Source organism: Euphorbia lathyris, chromosome 8, assembly GCF_963576675.1.
Source record: "Euphorbia lathyris chromosome 8, ddEupLath1.1, whole genome shotgun sequence".
Taxonomy (NCBI): Eukaryota; Viridiplantae; Streptophyta; class Magnoliopsida; order Malpighiales; family Euphorbiaceae; genus Euphorbia; species Euphorbia lathyris.
This window is the reverse complement of record NC_088917.1, coordinates 64,506,174-64,524,330: the sequence shown is the minus strand read 5'-3', so window position 1 is coordinate 64,524,330 and position 18,157 is coordinate 64,506,174. Positions and strand designations below refer to the sequence as shown.

Sequence of the window (18,157 nt, the reverse complement as noted above, 5' to 3'; positions counted from 1 at the left end):
AAATTAATTCGGGGCAATTTCTGTCCATATTGGCCTGAACGGGCAGGCTACCCGTTTCACCATAGGTGGAAACGGGCAGCGCGTACTGCCCGTTCCATGGGTGGAGCGGGTGGCGCGTACCACCCGTTCCATGGGTGGAGCGGGTGGCGCGTACCACCCGTTCCATGGGTGGAGCAGGTGGCGATTACCATCCGTTCCTTAGGCCGAACGGGTAGTTCATCCGTTCGGCCTAAGGAACGGGTGGTAATCGCCACCCGCCCAGGCAAAAACCAAATAAAAAAAAAATAAAAAAATGCTAAATAACGTTTTTAATTCTCGTAATATTACCTCGTATTCGAACTCATTGTCTTCGGGAATGTTTTGATCCATTTTTTTCAAATCCGGGATTTGTGCTCGGGAGAGAAAACTAGAGAGAGTTTTGAAGGTTTTAGGGAAAAAAAAGTGGCAAGGGTATAATGGTCAAAACAGTGCGGTGAACCGGAAATTAGGGGCGGTATTTAGCAATACCCTTTTTTAAAGCTTTTATTTTATATATTTGAATTTTTTTTTTCTAAATAACTTTGTTATTTTTATTAATCACTTTCTATATCTTCTTTAACTCTGATGTACTTTTTTTTTTAAATTAAATTAATCACTTTCTATATCTTCTTAACTCTGATGTACTTTTTTTTTCCTAAATCAATTTTTAACTTTTAAAACTAAAAAAAACTTAATTTTTAAATTAAATTATACTTTATTAAAATTATAAGAAAATTTAATTAAAAATAAAAAGATAAAAGTTGTATAATTTTTAAGAAATTAGTGTTGAATTTATAAAATATTAAATATATCTATTTCTTTTAATCCGGTCACTTTTTTTTTACGGTTAATTTTTTTTTATTATTCAACACATCGAAACGACGAAAATTTAGATTGTTGGAGACTAAAAAAATATTATTCAGCCCTAACCTACGAGCTGTAGTTTAGAAATTTCATTTTTCCCCTATCTCCATAAATCTAACTCCAACACCAACCACAATATTAAAATTAGCCTCCAATTATAAAATCCTGGATCCGCCCAAGTAATAGTTTTGTTGATCACATTTTAGTACATGACAAGCCAATAGTTTCCCACTAGATGAAGCATAATGGAAAGGTAAAATAGAAGAAAAGGTGGAGCATGGCTTTAGGTTATAGTAATATATTGCACATGCAAAACAAACCGTCCTACATATATAAATTACTCAAACTTACAAACCAAGATTATACCTCTCCTTTTCATCTCATAACACATACATAATTGCTTTCTTTTAAACATAAACAAGTTTAAATAACAAGTAATTTCTCTACATATACATAAATTTAGCTAGTCAATCATCAAAACAACAGGATCTTGCTCCCTAACATCACAACATTACCCTAATTAACCGCAAAATCATACTCCCTTTCTCTCCTATATAAACACTAAACATGACAATTATTACTCTCCAATTCCAAGAAAATTAACATAAACATACCAACATTCAAAGATCAAATTGTTTGAGCAAAACATGGATTATCAAAATGTTATTACAAAGAACAAAGTAATATCAAGGAATCCTTCATTGGGTTGTTCTTCACGTGTGTTTTACTCCCGGACCGCCGGCGAAGGTGTGCCGTTTCAGTGGGAAATGCAACCGGGGACGCCTAAAAATCCCCTGAAAGAAGAGTTTCTTCCGCCCCTTTCTCCTCCGCCCGCAGTGGTTAGCTTAAGGTTACGGAAGCCTTGCATTGAAATTCATGAAGAGGAGCCTAGTAAGGTTATTTCAGTAAGGTTGAGTCTTAAGTTTTGGAAATATATCAAGAAAATCAAAGGGATTAAGAAAGTTTATTATGAATATAGGAGGAATCATAATCATAATCATAATATTAATAGCAATAATAGTGTAAATGGTAGTGGGTCAGATGAAGGTAATAACTTTGAGTTTTGTAGTTCTGACGGCGAGTTTATGGTGTCGCCGCCGCGAAATTCAGTCTACTCGTTTTCATCCACGTCAACATCGTTCTCAAATGATAATTCAAGGCATTTATTAGGAACAATGAGTGCTCGTAGAGATTCTATACAGGATATTCATGACTGTGGACCTTGGAATTTTTCTTCAACTCTTGTTAGGAGATAGTTTTATTTATTTATTTATATATCTGCCTTTATGTATTATATATAGGTCCTATATCTATATTTCATTTTGTTATATCCGTATTGTTAATATTAATTAAACAACAACTTATCTTTTACTTGTATATTAGAGATGGTTATTCCTCGGTTTTGGCTTGTTTGGTAAGAGTTTTTTTTTTCTTTTCTTAAAATTAGAGGTTTGAGCTACTTTAAAAGTTTTGACCATGGTTATCAAAATCGGACAAATCAAAAAACCGAAATAGATAAAGGGTCAAGGATTAGAGAGTTAACCAAGGTGTAACCGGGATTTTATCAGAAGTCAAACAATAATACTTTTTTCACATTTAATTTTATAACATGGTAAAATATTAATAAAAATTATACTATTTTTTATAAAAAATATACTATATATGTATTTTTTTAATGATAATTAGAGATATAATATATATATATATATATATATATATATATATATATATATATATTTGATTTAAAAAAAATACTTTTAAAACTAAATAGTATTAATATTTATATGAGAAATTATATAGTGTGTCGGATATACCACGTCATACTGTTTACGTGGTATACCCAGCCAATAAACGTAACCCATATGTTAAGAATAGGTTAAAAATCCAAAAGTAAAAACAGTCCCTTTCTTCCTTCCCTTGCTTTCACCGCCTATCCTTTCCAGTCTCCTTCCTTCTCCTTCGCCGACCTCCCTTCTCCATTCAGTGCAAGGAATTGACTGGGTTTTGTTTCCGGAGGAAGAGAATGAGACTGCTACAAAACCGTTAACGGCGGTTAAGGTTGTGATGAAAAGCCCAGGAGAGTCAATTAATGGAAGTAGCTTGTAGAATGTTGGGACCTTTTGGACAAAATTCACAATTACGCCGATGAACATATTTGTATTTCCAAATATGATGGAACATAGAATTATGTGTAATTTGTGAAAAGTTCAATATTTTTGAATGATAAAATTTTAATTTCAGGAGGTGTAACCATCCGGTCCGGAGTGGGTGGCGTCGAGGTAGAAGGCCTGAGCAAGGAGCGGCCCTAAGGGATGGAGATGGGGCAGGAATGAACCGAATCCACATCCGAAATGGAAAGGGAGTGATTGGGACTTATTAGTAAGATGAGAATCCAATACATGTAGACGCGTTTTAAAACCGTGAGGCCCAATATGTTGGAATTGGACCAAAGCGGACAATATCTACATGGTATTGGACCAGGGTGTTAATGTAGGGTTCTTGTTAAACTCTGAAACCAGTCAATTAACTTCCAGTACTCCATTGTTGTATTCCTCTGAGCAAAAAATCTTAGGGCAAGTGGTTCTAATTTGTTTCCACCCACATTTGCTACTTTCTTTCCTTTCTTAATTTTGCAACTTTCATTGTTAAAGTGTTTTAAAATCGGTTTCATTCATGGTATTTAACTATGATTTTCAGTTGGGATTTTATGGGTTTCTGCCCATAATTCTTCATCTTGCTAGTCATCACCCCACCTAATATTCTTCAAAAATATCAAATAAGTGAATTATTGGGAGTAAAATAGTTTCAAACAATATATCAATTATGATGTGATATCAAAAGCACAAGAGCATGGAACAAAGGAGCTTGGAGTTAAGGAGCCTAGTAGAAGCATGAGGGATCCATTGGAGCTGTCAATTGGACCTATGACGAAGAATCGTGCAAAGAAAGACCAACAAATGCTTAATGGACTCATCTTGAGCTTCTTTAAACAAGGAATGAATTCTAGCGAAGTCATTAAAGATGGTGTGTTTTTGTGTTGTATCCAAGCCCAAGCCCATAATAGTGATATGTAAAAAGGTTGATCATATTTTAAGAGAAGCTTTGGACTTGCATGTGTTTGGCATGTGCAAAACCCATTGGGACTCATTAAAATTAATGCTATAACCTTATAGGTTTGATTGGGCTTATTTCTAGCTAATTAAAAGGCCCAAATAATGTTAATTAATGGGCTGAAATTGGGCTCTAAAGGACAAAAACGAATTTAATGTTTTTCCTTGTCTAATTAGGATTTCTTTTACCTTGATGCACTAGGATTCAACTTTCTTTTTAGTTTAGGTTTAGGTTTATTTTGTAGCCTATATAAAGGCTTGTATTCTTCATTATTTTCATCAATCAGAAATCAATATTTTTATGAACAAAAGTTCTTCTTTTCCTTTGGGAATTATTTTCAATCCGGGATTGAATTCTTTATTGTGAGCTTGAGAGACCGGGTCATCATTCTTGCAATATTATCTTGATCGTGAACAAGTATTTTGGTAAGGTACTTGTGAATCGCCAAACACTCAGGTTCCAATTTAATTATTCGAAGGTGTAAGGTCAGATCTCCTTTCATTGTCTTTAATTCTTTGGGATTGGTTTGTTATCACCAATTTATGTTTGTTATTTGATTCTATTAATTCCTTAAGATAGATCGGGAAAACTTGTTGATTTGGTTATTATCTCTTTTTCATAACCAATATCACATCAATTGGTATCAGAGCTTTGGCTCTTAAGGAATTTGTTGTTTTTGTTTTGTTTGTCGAAATTAAAAAAAAAAAAAAAAAAATTACCCCAATCTAGAGTCTTTAATTATTGATCGAGTTCCTCATATCTTTGCATCTAGTTATTTAGGTTCTTAGTTGTAGCGAACTGATTATTTTTGGATTCTATTCTTACTAGCCAAACCCATTTATGTGTGTGAATTTCTTCAATTTTTTTTTGCATGCTAAATCATTAGTGCAAGTTTAATTTGTTAATCAATTCCAATCTAGTTTAAAAAAAAAAGGGAAAAAAAAAAAGAAAAAAAAAGGAAAAAAAAAGGAAAAAAAAAAGGAAAAAAAAAAAAAAAAATCGGCTCATTGTTTGTACTAAAGTTACAAGTTTTCTAGAATTTGCATGCTAAACACACATTCTTAAAATTTCTTTCAAACATTTGTCTCTTCTTCGAAAATCGTCTTTTATTCTATTCTTAGTGTGCTAAACTTTGGTTATCGTTACAATATTAGTCTTCTTTGCTTCTAGTTTCTGCTCTACTTTATTTTGTCATTCTTTTGCTTCATTGGCATTTATATTACCCGAGATAATCCTTGTGATCTATCAAGATAATATAAAAGAGTGATTGAACCGGTTGTGAGGTACTTCTTTTACTTTCTTTTTCTTCTTTTCTTGCTTTAGACTAGATTTCACTTTTCTTTCATTCTTTATATATTTTGTCATGTCTAACGAACCTAAAAAGGACAACGTTAACGATGTTGATTCTAAAGAATGGCAACAAGCTATTGTAGGTGAGATGAAGAGGTTAGGGGCTATTGTGGCTGATTTGGTTTCAAACCAAAAGAAATCAAGCCAAAAGAAAGGAGGACGCGGGAGATTGAATTTTGATGATGAACTATCCGAGTCTGAAGAGGAGGAGCAGTTTGGATACCGAAAAAGGGGTAACGATCGAAAAGATAGTAATCTTAATGCTATCAAACTTAAAATGCCTACTTTTCGAGGAGCTAGTGACCCAGAGGCGTATCTTGATTGGGTACGAAAGGTTGAAACAATCTTTGACATACATGAGTATTCCGAGGAGAAGAAGGTGAAACTTGTAGTATCCGAACTAACTGAATATGCGGCTGTTTGGTGGGACCAATTAAAGCGCACAAGAAAAAGAGATGGTGATGAACCCATAAGAACATGGGGTGAATTGAAGAAGGTCATGAAAAAGAGATTTGTGCCGGCTCACTATTATAAGGAGTTGTTGAAAGAACTCCAATCCATGTCTCAAGGTAACCAATCTGTTGAAGATTATCACAAACAATTGGAGATGGCACTAATCCGAGCTGATATACAAGAAGATGAGGAAGCTACCATGGTTAGATTTCTCATGGGAATGAAGAGGGAGATTCGCAACCCTCTTGAGCTACAAACTTATTTCCACATGGACGAGATGCTCCATAAAGCGATAAAAATTGAGAGACAACTTCAAGAGGTTGAGAAAGGGAGATCAAAGTTCAAAGGCACTACTTCCACTCCATGGAAGTCAGATCCAAGAGGTAATTTCAAAACTAAATCTGAATTTAGCTCTAAAAGTGACCAAACGCCTCAGGTTGATTCAAAAGCATTTGGGAAGTTGCAAATTGGTGGAACTACTCCAAAATACAAAACTACTGAAAAACCCACAAGAACTCGTGAAATTGTGTGTTTTAAGTGCCAAGGGAGAGGGCACTATGCAAGAGAGTGTTCGAATCAAAAGGCGATGGTTATGAAGCATGGTGAGTTAATATCCGAAAGTGAGTCCGAACATGAATCAGATGATATGCCCACCTTAGAAGATTGTAGTGATATAGAAGAGGTGGATAGTAAAGGAGGACATGGAGTTAACTTAGTCACTCGTAGAACATTGAAGATGGGAGTGAGTGGTGACATTGAGCAACGAGAGCACATCTTTCATGCTCATTGCAACATACTTGGAAAAACATGCTTACTAATTATTGATGGAGGAAGTTGTTGCAACGTGGTAAGCAATGTGTTAGCAAGCCGATTAGGGATATCAACAATTCCACATCCCAATCCTTATCGGTTACAATGGTTGAATGATAGTAACGAACTCAAAGTTACTAAACAGGTGCTTCTGAACTTTTCTATTGGTTCTTTTTCTGATGAGGTATTATGTGATGTAGTACCTATGCAAGCATGTCATGTGTTATTGGGGAGGCCTTGGCAATTCGATCGATCAGCACTACATCATGGTCGAACAAATAAATTTACTATTGCTAAGGATGGGAAGAAGTATATTTTGCCACCTTTATCACCTGCTGAAGTGTTTGAAGATCAGCTCTACATGCAAAGAATGTTACAAGAACAATCTGTGAGAAGGGAAAAGGTTAAGGCGAGAGAAAATAAGAGTGATAAAATCAGTGAGGGTGTGAAGAGAGAAGAGGTGAGTGAAAAGGCATTAGTGAGGTCGAGAAATGAGGGTGAGAGGAGAGAAAAAGAGAGGAGCATTAACAAAAGCCAAAATCTATCTTTATATGCTAAATTGAGGGATGTAAAGCAAGCTGATTTTGAAAACAAAAATTTATTATTATTTTATTGTAAGAGTTTTTGTTTATCTTCTGTAAGTCAGTCTAACATTCCTTCTAGTATTTCCCCTCTTTTGCAGGAATTCAAGGATTTATTCCCCGAAGAGATGCCTAATAAGTTACCCCCGATTCGAGGAATTGAGCATCAAATTGACTTTGTTCCCGGAGCACAAATTCCAAATCGACCAGCCTATAGAAGTAACCCTGAGGAGACAAAAGAACTACAAAGGCAAGTCGAGGAACTAATGGCAAAAGGGTTGATTCGTGAATCTATGAGTCCGTGTGCTGTACCAGTCATCCTAGTACCAAAGAAAGATGGAACTTGGCGGATGTGCATCGATTGTAGAGCCGTCAATAAAATCACGGTAAAGTATCGTCATCCTATCCCTAGGTTAGATGATATGTTGGATGAATTAAATGGGGCTGTTATTTTCACTAAAATAGATCTTAAGAGTGGGTACCATCAGATTCGCATGTCATTAGGAGATGAATGGAAAACGGCTTTTAAGACTAAGCATGGTTTATATGAGTGGTTAGTTATGCCTTTCGGTTTAACAAATGCACCTAGTACTTTCATGAGATTAATGAATCATGTTTTGAGAGAGTTTATAGGTAAATTTGTTGTTGTTTATTTTGATGACATTCTTATCTATTCTAAATCTGAGGCAGAACACATAGAACATGTTAAGGTTGTATTAGATGTTTTGAGAGAACAGAAATTATACGCTAACCTTTCTAAGTGCTCATTTTGCATGGAGAAAGTTGTGTTTTTGGGTTTTATTGTTTCACCACAAGGAGTTTCTGTTGATATTGAAAAGGTGAAAGCCATTCAAGAGTGGCCAACGCCAAATTCAGTTACCGAGGTGAGGAGCTTTCATGGCTTGGCGAGTTTCTATAGGAGGTTTGTGAAGAACTTCAGTACCATTGCCGCACCACTAACCGAGGTAATAAAAAAGAATGTTGGCTTTAAGTGGGGCAAAGCACAAGAGGATGCTTTTGAGATGCTTAAGGCAAGACTAACTTCTGCCCCCGTTTTAGCACTTCCAAACTTTGATAAATCGTTTGAAATTGAGTGTGATGCGTCGGGAGTAGGGATTGGTGCTGTTTTAATGCAAGAGGGTCGACCTATAGCCTTCTTTAGTGAAAAACTTAGTGGTGCAACCTTAAACTATCCCACTTATGATAAAGAACTCTATGCATTAGTTAGGGCTTTGCAAATGTGGCAACATTATTTATGGCCTAAAGAGTTTGTGATCCACACCGATCATGAATCCTTGAAACATCTTAAGGGTCAACAAAAATTGAACCGAAGACATGCCAAGTGGGTGGAATTTATAGAGACGTTTCCTTATGTGATTAAGTATAAGCAAGGGAAGGAAAACGTAGTTGCTGATGCATTAAGTAGGAGAGTTAGCTTATTGAATGTGATGCATGCTAAGTGTTTAGGATTTGAGTATATCAAAGAATTATATGTTGATGATCTAGACTTTGCATCTATTTATAAAGCTTGTGAACTTACTGCTTTTGGAAAATTTTATAGACATGAGGGCTACTTATTTAGAGATAATCGATTATGCATGCCTAAATGTTCACATAGAGAATTTCTTGTGAGGGAAGCCCACGGTGGAGGCTTGATGGGGCATTTTGGGGTTGCTAAGACTTTGGACATGATTTCTGAACATTTCTTTTGGCCTCATATGAAACGTGATGTGGAAAGAATATGTGCTAGTTGTATTAATTGTAAGAAAGCTAAGTCTAGAGTTATGCCTCATGGTTTATACACTCCATTACCTGTGCCGAATGAACCTTGGACTGCTATATCCATGGATTTTGTGATGGCTTTACCTAGGTCTAAGAGAGGTAATGATTCCATATTTGTGGTTGTAGATCGCTTTTCTAAGATGGCACATTTCATACCATGCCATAAAACTGATGATGCTATTAATATTGCTAACTTGTTCTTTAGAGAGGTTGTTCGTCTGCATGGGATGCCAAAGAGTATAGTTAGTGATAGAGATCCTAAGTTTTTAAGCTATTTTTGGAAGACTTTGTGGAATAAATTGGGGACTAAACTGTTGTTTTCTACTTCTTGTCACCCTCAAACTGATGGTCAAACCGAAGTAGTAAATAGAACTTTAGGACAACTTCTTAGGGCAGTTATTCAAAAGAATCTTAAGTCATGGGAAGAATGCCTACCATTTATTGAGTTCGCTTATAATAGGGCTATACATTCATCTACTAACTTCTCACCATTTGAAATTGTTTATGGTTTTAATCCTTTGACACCATTAGACTTGATCCCTTTGCCTGTTGATGAAAGGAAAAGTTTAGATGGAAAGAAAAAGGCAGAAATGGTGCTTAAGTTACATGAACAAGTGAAACAACAACTGGAGAAGAAGAATGAGCATTATGCAAAGCAAGCTAACAAGGGTCGACAATGTGTTCTATTTGAACCCGGTGATTGGGTGTGGTTGCATATGCGCAAGGAAAGGTTCCCCGCTCAGAGAAAATCAAAGCTACATCCTAGAGGCGATGGTCCATTTCAAGTAGTCGCACGAATTGGGGATAATGCCTACAAGCTCGACTTGCCAGGTGAGTATAGTGTGCATGCAACTTTTAATGTGGCTGATTTATCTTTGTTTGAGGTAGGAGATGAAGATTTGAGGACAAATCCTTTTCAAGAGAGAGGGAATGATGTGATATCAAAAGCACAAGAGCATGGAACAAAGGAGCTTGGAGTTAAGGAGCCTAGTAGAAGCATGAGGGATCCATTGGAGCTGTCAATTGGACCTATGACGAAGAATCGTGCAAAGAAAGACCAACAAATGCTTAATGGACTCATCTTGAGCTTCTTTAAACAAGGAATGAATTCTAGCGAAGTCATTAAAGATGGTGTGTTTTTGTGTTGTATCCAAGCCCAAGCCCATAATAGTGATATGTAAAAAGGTTGATCATATTTTAAGAGAAGCTTTGGACTTGCATGTGTTTGGCATGTGCAAAACCCATTGGGACTCATTAAAATTAATGCTATAACCTTATAGGTTTGATTGGGCTTATTTCTAGCTAATTAAAAGGCCCAAATAATGTTAATTAATGGGCTGAAATTGGGCTCTAAAGGACAAAAACGAATTTAATGTTTTTCCTTGTCTAATTAGGATTTCTTTTACCTTGATGCACTAGGATTCAACTTTCTTTTTAGTTTAGGTTTAGGTTTATTTTGTAGCCTATATAAAGGCTTGTATTCTTCATTATTTTCATCAATCAGAAATCAATATTTTTATGAACAAAAGTTCTTCTTTTCCTTTGGGAATTATTTTCAATCCGGGATTGAATTCTTTATTGTGAGCTTGAGAGACCGGGTCATCATTCTTGCAATATTATCTTGATCGTGAACAAGTATTTTGGTAAGGTACTTGTGAATCGCCAAACACTCAGGTTCCAATTTAATTATTCGAAGGTGTAAGGTCAGATCTCCTTTCATTGTCTTTAATTCTTTGGGATTGGTTTGTTATCACCAATTTATGTTTGTTATTTGATTCTATTAATTCCTTAAGATAGATCGGGAAAACTTGTTGATTTGGTTATTATCTCTTTTTCATAACCAATATCACATCAATTGGTATCAGAGCTTTGGCTCTTAAGGAATTTGTTGTTTTTGTTTTGTTTGTCGAAATTAAAAAAAAAAAAAAAAAAATTACCCCAATCTAGAGTCTTTAATTATTGATCGAGTTCCTCATATCTTTGCATCTAGTTATTTAGGTTCTTAGTTGTAGCGAACTGATTATTTTTGGATTCTATTCTTACTAGCCAAACCCATTTATGTGTGTGAATTTCTTCAATTTTTTTTTGCATGCTAAATCATTAGTGCAAGTTTAATTTGTTAATCAATTCCAATCTAGTTTAAAAAAAAAAAGGGAAAAAAAAAAGAAAAAAAAAAGGAAAAAAAAGGAAAAAAAAAAAAAAAAATCGGCTCATTGTTTGTACTAAAGTTACAAGTTTTCTAGAATTTGCATGCTAAACACACATTCTTAAAATTTCTTTCAAACATTTGTCTCTTCTTCGAAAATCGTCTTTTATTCTATTCTTAGTGTGCTAAACTTTGGTTATCGTTACAATATTAGTCTTCTTTGCTTCTAGTTTCTGCTCTACTTTATTTTGTCATTCTTTTGCTTCATTGGCATTTATATTACCCGAGATAATCCTTGTGATCTATCAAGATAATATAAAAGAGTGATTGAACCGGTTGTGAGGTACTTCTTTTACTTTCTTTTTCTTCTTTTCTTGCTTTAGACTAGATTTCACTTTTCTTTCATTCTTTATATATTTTGTCATGTCTAACGAACCTAAAAAGGACAACGTTAACGATGTTGATTCTAAAGAATGGCAACAAGCTATTGTAGGTGAGATGAAGAGGTTAGGGGCTATTGTGGCTGATTTGGTTTCAAACCAAAAGAAATCAAGCCAAAAGAAAGGAGGACGCGGGAGATTGAATTTTGATGATGAACTATCCGAGTCTGAAGAGGAGGAGCAGTTTGGATACCGAAAAAGGGGTAACGATCGAAAAGATAGTAATCTTAATGCTATCAAACTTAAAATGCCTACTTTTCGAGGAGCTAGTGACCCAGAGGCGTATCTTGATTGGGTACGAAAGGTTGAAACAATCTTTGACATACATGAGTATTCCGAGGAGAAGAAGGTGAAACTTGTAGTATCCGAACTAACTGAATATGCGGCTGTTTGGTGGGACCAATTAAAGCGCACAAGAAAAAGAGATGGTGATGAACCCATAAGAACATGGGGTGAATTGAAGAAGGTCATGAAAAAGAGATTTGTGCCGGCTCACTATTATAAGGAGTTGTTGAAAGAACTCCAATCCATGTCTCAAGGTAACCAATCTGTTGAAGATTATCACAAACAATTGGAGATGGCACTAATCCGAGCTGATATACAAGAAGATGAGGAAGCTACCATGGTTAGATTTCTCATGGGAATGAAGAGGGAGATTCGCAACCCTCTTGAGCTACAAACTTATTTCCACATGGACGAGATGCTCCATAAAGCGATAAAAATTGAGAGACAACTTCAAGAGGTTGAGAAAGGGAGATCAAAGTTCAAAGGCACTACTTCCACTCCATGGAAGTCAGATCCAAGAGGTAATTTCAAAACTAAATCTGAATTTAGCTCTAAAAGTGACCAAACGCCTCAGGTTGATTCAAAAGCATTTGGGAAGTTGCAAATTGGTGGAACTACTCCAAAATACAAAACTACTGAAAAACCCACAAGAACTCGTGAAATTGTGTGTTTTAAGTGCCAAGGGAGAGGGCACTATGCAAGAGAGTGTTCGAATCAAAAGGCGATGGTTATGAAGCATGGTGAGTTAATATCCGAAAGTGAGTCCGAACATGAATCAGATGATATGCCCACCTTAGAAGATTGTAGTGATATAGAAGAGGTGGATAGTAAAGGAGGACATGGAGTTAACTTAGTCACTCGTAGAACATTGAAGATGGGAGTGAGTGGTGACATTGAGCAACGAGAGCACATCTTTCATGCTCATTGCAACATACTTGGAAAAACATGCTTACTAATTATTGATGGAGGAAGTTGTTGCAACGTGGTAAGCAATGTGTTAGCAAGCCGATTAGGGATATCAACAATTCCACATCCCAATCCTTATCGGTTACAATGGTTGAATGATAGTAACGAACTCAAAGTTACTAAACAGGTGCTTCTGAACTTTTCTATTGGTTCTTTTTCTGATGAGGTATTATGTGATGTAGTACCTATGCAAGCATGTCATGTGTTATTGGGGAGGCCTTGGCAATTCGATCGATCAGCACTACATCATATAATAAAATATAATAAAATAGTAGGATATATATTTAATAGCTTAGATAATAATTAGACTTTATTAGTGTTAAATATATAATATTTATGGAAACATAAAAAGAAATTAATAGTAAATAATGATATGGTAATAAATATTTAACTAGTTTTAGACCCGTGCGATGCACGGATTCATCTTAATATATAAATATTAATAAAAATATAATTTAATAATACAATTAATGACATAAAAGTGCTATATAAATTAAATATTATTATTTTATTTTCATATTTACTTTAAATAATCTTTTTATAGATAAATATAATAATAGAATTAAAACTAATATATTATATAGTAAAAAATGAGGAAGTGACACCTCAGTTCCATCGTTACTGTTTTAGATTATATATAGATATGTAGAGAATAAGAGAGATTTTAGGGATTAATTTAAATTCTGTAAAACTTTTAGATATAGTATGGATAAAATAATCTTTTTATAGATAAATATATATAATAATACAATTAAAATTAACATATTAAATTTTTTATTACTAAAAAAGGAGGAAGTGACACCTCAGTTCCATCGTTACTGTTTTATATTATATATAGATTGGTGAAACATATTATATATGGTGTAGCATGAATTGAACAGTAGCCTGATGGAGATGGAGAAATACGTTTCTTTGAGGCTGGAGGATTTTCGCTACAAAAATTCCTACTTATTTAATTAAAGATGAAAAATATCTCTGAATTGGACCCGTTTGACCGTCAATTCGTACAAAAATTCTTACTTTTTTTTTAAAATTAAAGATGAATAATTCAAATTCCATTCAATGTTTCTTAATCAAACCCAACCCAACTCAACCCAATAAATAAATTAAATAATATAGAATATATTGGGTTGGGTTGGATTGGATTGATGGATTGGGTATATTTTGTATAGTCCTAGTTTGACCTATAAATCCGTGACCGGTTTTCTAGATTAGAGGTCCAACCGACCGGTTGACCAAACCTGTGACTGTTTTCCAGATTAGAGGTCCAACCGATTGGTTAACCTGTTCTTTGGACGGTTTTGAAATATGTAAAAATAGCCACCTCCTGTTTTTAATTAAAGATGAAAAATATATCTGAATTGGACCCGTTTGACCCATGAACCCACGACCGGTTTTTCGGGTTACAGGTCCAATCGGCCGGTTGACCGGTTCTTTGGACGGTTTTGAAATATTTAAAAATAGCCACCTCCGGACCGGTATGACTACCGGGTCCGGTTCAACTCGGTTGAACCGGCCGGACCGGGTCTAATAACCATGGTTTTGACTAAACCCTGTAATAGTGGTGTTTGATGAAGAGATGTTTGAAAGAGCTTATTTGGTCTAAAAAGCTCATTTTGAAAAGTTCATTTTATGCGTTTTTTCAATTAGTTTATTGCACCATTTCTTTTTATGGACATTATTACCCCTAATTAATACTCTTTAATCCCAAATAAATACTTTGTCATGTCTTTATTTGTCATTTTACACAAACGACTATTAACAATTAGCTAATTTTTATCAAATAAATTCGTACAATCCGTTAATCAAATCAGCTAACCAAAAAGGTAATCAGCTAAGGCTTTGTTCTTTATCGCTGAAAAAAACTGAACTGAACTGAACTGAATTGAACTGAACTGAACTGAACTGCACTGAACTGAATACTACTGAATACTGAACTGAATTTAACTGAATACTACTGAATACTGAACTTAACTGAATGCTACTGAACTTAACTGAATGCTACCGAACTTAACCGAACTTAACAATAATGATGATATTAGACTTTAAAATAATTTTCATGATAATATTGGACATTAATGAACTTATAATAATAATAATGGTTCTAATAAATTTAATAATATCAATAATAAATAAATATATTATTAAAGATAAAACTAAATTGAATATCAAATAAAAGTCCGGGTTGATAAAATATTGGCTCGATAAAAGCCTATGAAATTAATAAAAATAAGTCTAATTTAAATTAAAAATACAAATTACATACAAACACAAATTTATATATAATTTAAAGTCTATAAAATTGATGACTAGTGGAGAATTTCCGATTAGCTTCCGTCCCTGTGGGGGCGTCGTTGGGTTCGACGGGGGAAAGCTCCGATGCTAAAGTCAGTATAGAGTATGGAGGAATAAACTGAATGGACAAAGTAGGGTTTCTAGGATTGTGAGAATGTGTACCTTGATAGCTTGAGATGCAAGCTATATATAGTCATGGAGTTGTAACCCTTAGTAACTAGAAAGTCTCCATTAATGCTTCATTAATGGCGGTTACTGGTTTCCTTTAAGTATGTCCGTTAGCTCGTTAATAGTTCATTAATTGCCTTTATTGAGGAATCGGCTCAGCTGTTCAGCTGGCGGATCGAAGGGTGATGGCGGATCTTACGTAGGTTCGACTACGGATCTCGTGTGGCGGAGTCTTGGTGATCCGCCCATCGGATGTCTTTGCTCGATACGCCATGGCCTTCTTTGACCGGTTCAATACGCGGTCGTTTGGGTAAATATCTCCTTTGATCCCTTGGATAATATCCCGATGTTATCAGAAGCCCCCCTAAAGTTCCTTTAAAGTCCTTTAGGGCTTTTGAGCTTCTTCGCGCGCCGTCATGATGATTCGCATTGATGGCCACTCTGTTCAATGCCATCCGTTGGGTGACAGGTGTCATAGGCGCGCTGCTCGAGGGAAGAGAAAACACCTTCTTCCCTCTCCCCTTTCTCTTTCTACTTCATTTGCGGCTTTCTCTTTCGTCTTCCTTTGACCTTTTTACAGAGCTTTTTCCGGAGTTCAGAATCCTCAAAGCTTTTAACTCTCATGTAAGTGAATCCTTTCGCTCTGTTTTCTGAATGTTTAGGAGTTCTTCTTCTTCTGAGTCTACCTTCGAACTCTTTAATTTGACCACTTCCTCTGAAACTGTAATTAGCTGGACTACTTCTTCGGGAAATTCCGATTCTTCCGAAGGTACTCCCAGTTGCGACCTAGCCGAGTTGTGTAACTTGGTGTGTAGTAACTATAGAACTCGTTTAAGTAGGACTCAGAACCTTCCCGTCGCCGTTTCTCTCATTGCTCCGACAATAGATTCTAGGCAGTTTTCTGGAATGGAGGCTTCTTCTTCAGCCCCGTCTAGGAAAAAGGCGCCACGTGCGGAGTCCACTCCGTCTCGTATGAGCGCCGCGGATCTAACGAATATGGCGGATCGCTATCCATGGATTAAGAATTACAAGACTAAATTGGCGGCTGCTCATCAGCGACCCGCCTGTCCACCAAGTGGATATTTGTCTGTGTATAGTTGTCATGTAGAAAGAGGGTTCCAGCTTCCGCTTCCTAAGATGATGGCGGATATCTTAGCATACTTTGGAATCACTGTTTGCCAGCTGCATCCAAATGGCTGGTTAGATCTGGCTCTGGATTGTTATTTGGCTTCGAACTTAGGGATAGTATGTAACCCTCGTGTCTTTCGGTCTCTTCACAAACCGACGAAGCGAAAGGCCGAATCTTTCCTCACTTTCGCTAAATTCAAAACTTATTCGCTCTTCTGTGGTAAGATGTCAAATGTCCATCTTTGGGATGAAAGATTTTTCTTTGTAAAGATAAGAGAGGGCGAATCTCTAGGATTTCCGTCGGTTTAGAATGCCAATATGGCTGGTGATATGCGTATATTGACGGACAGTGACGAGGAAGTGGCGGATCTCCTAAAAAGTATCAAGGCGGATGCCTGGACATATGCTGACGCCTTGGACTTTATGATGAATGAAATTCCCTTGATCCACTGGGAAGGGGACAAGATCACTTACGTGAAGTTTACACAACTTGATGAAGGTAACTTTGTTTTTCCTTGAACCTTGATTATTTTATTGTTCCCTTGTCAGGGGTTTGTCTGAGGCCAGTCGCGCCCTTATAGAGATACGCAAGAAACAGAAGGAGGAAGAGGCTCGAAAGAAGGGGCAGGTAGTGGATCCCCGTAAGAGTTCCGAGAAGCGTCCTACTGGTGATATGGTTGATCCTTCTCTCCCAAAGAAGAAGAAATCTGTGTCTAGCAGTGGAGGGAAGCTACTGGCGGATGCCATAAGAGCCGATCTAATCTTGGTGTGTTCCCCTCCATGTTTTGAATTTGAAACGTGGCGGATCCAATCTTGGTGATTATTCTGTATGGACCTGTCCAGGTGATCCCCAGCTTTCCTCTTCCTTCCATAGATTGGATTTTATCCGCCTTTCGGAGCACGAGATCTCCAACATTCAGATTTACAAGCTTTGCATTTTTATCATGATAAGCTGCGATCCGTTGCTTGTAGGCTGCCATGCGTACATACGCCTTCTCTCTTTTCTCCTCCACTTGATCGAGACTTTCTTTCAACCTTCGACTATTTTCATCCTCGCAATAGAATGCAACTCTGTCACTAGGGACCTGTATTTCAACAGGGATTACAGCTTCCACGCCGTGAGAAAGGGCGAATGGCGTCTCGCCCGTGGCCATTCATGGAGTGGTTCGGTACGCCCATAGGACGCTCATTAACTGATCCGCCCATTTTTTATCATGCTCCCCTAACCTTTTCTTTATTCCTTTAACGATCGTCCGATTTGTAACCTCGGTCATCCCATTAGATTGGGGATAGTAAACAGAGTCGAACCTGTTTTGAATGCCCAGCTTTTCACAGAAAGTTTTGAACTCTCCACAATTGAATTGCGTCCCATTATCAGTGATAATCATGTGGGGAACCTCGTACCTTCCAACGATATTATCTTGACGAACTCCACCATTCGTTCGGTGTTGATAGAGGAAACAACTTCGGCCTCTACCCATTTAGTAAAATGATCCACAGCCACCACTGTATACTTTCTTTGTCTTTTGGTAGGAGGAAAGGGACCAACGATATCAATTCCCCAAACTGCAAAGGGTCGACCTTCGATGATGTTTAGCTGCGTGGGATTCATTTGCATGCACCTGGCAATTATGACAAGAATCCACTAACTTTTGGGCATCAAGTTTCGCTGTGGGCCAATAAAATCCTGCTAACCGGGACTTCTTCAAAATGGAGGCAGACGCCTCATGGGCTCCACATGTGCCTTCATGCAACTCTTT

At 36.5% G+C, this 18,157-nt stretch overlaps 1 protein-coding gene across 1 annotated transcript; it reads left to right on the top strand.

The window, feature by feature from the left end:
• The first annotated feature begins 5,356 nt into the window (after positions 1 to 5,356).
• Positions 5,357 to 17,217, top strand: LOC136203971 (uncharacterized). The gene is made up of 10 exons (XM_065995177.1): positions 5,357 to 5,464; positions 5,705 to 6,862; positions 7,289 to 7,550; positions 7,971 to 8,614; positions 8,747 to 9,519; positions 9,673 to 9,800; positions 9,858 to 9,946; positions 12,415 to 13,028; positions 15,932 to 16,468; positions 16,947 to 17,217. Exons 1-10 carry the CDS (start codon positions 5,357 to 5,359, stop codon positions 17,215 to 17,217), a joined length of 4,584 nt encoding a protein of 1,527 aa, XP_065851249.1.
• The last annotated feature ends 940 nt before the right edge of the window (positions 17,218 to 18,157 follow it).

What these genes read in the sequence shown, in the direction of transcription:
- LOC136203971 (XM_065995177.1), top strand. Translation starts at nt 5,357, where the DNA reads ATGTCTAACGAACCTAAAAAGGACAACGTTAACGATGTTGATTCTAAA. An exon ending in TTGCTGATGCATTAAGTAGG is followed by an intron (nt 8,615 to 8,746) that starts AGAGTTAGCTTA and finishes GGAAAATTTTAT; the next exon opens with AGACATGAGGGCTACTTATT. An exon ending in GTGTTATTGGGGAGGCCTTG is followed by an intron (nt 13,029 to 15,931) that starts GCAATTCGATCG and finishes CTGAATGTTTAG; the next exon opens with GAGTTCTTCTTCTTCTGAGT.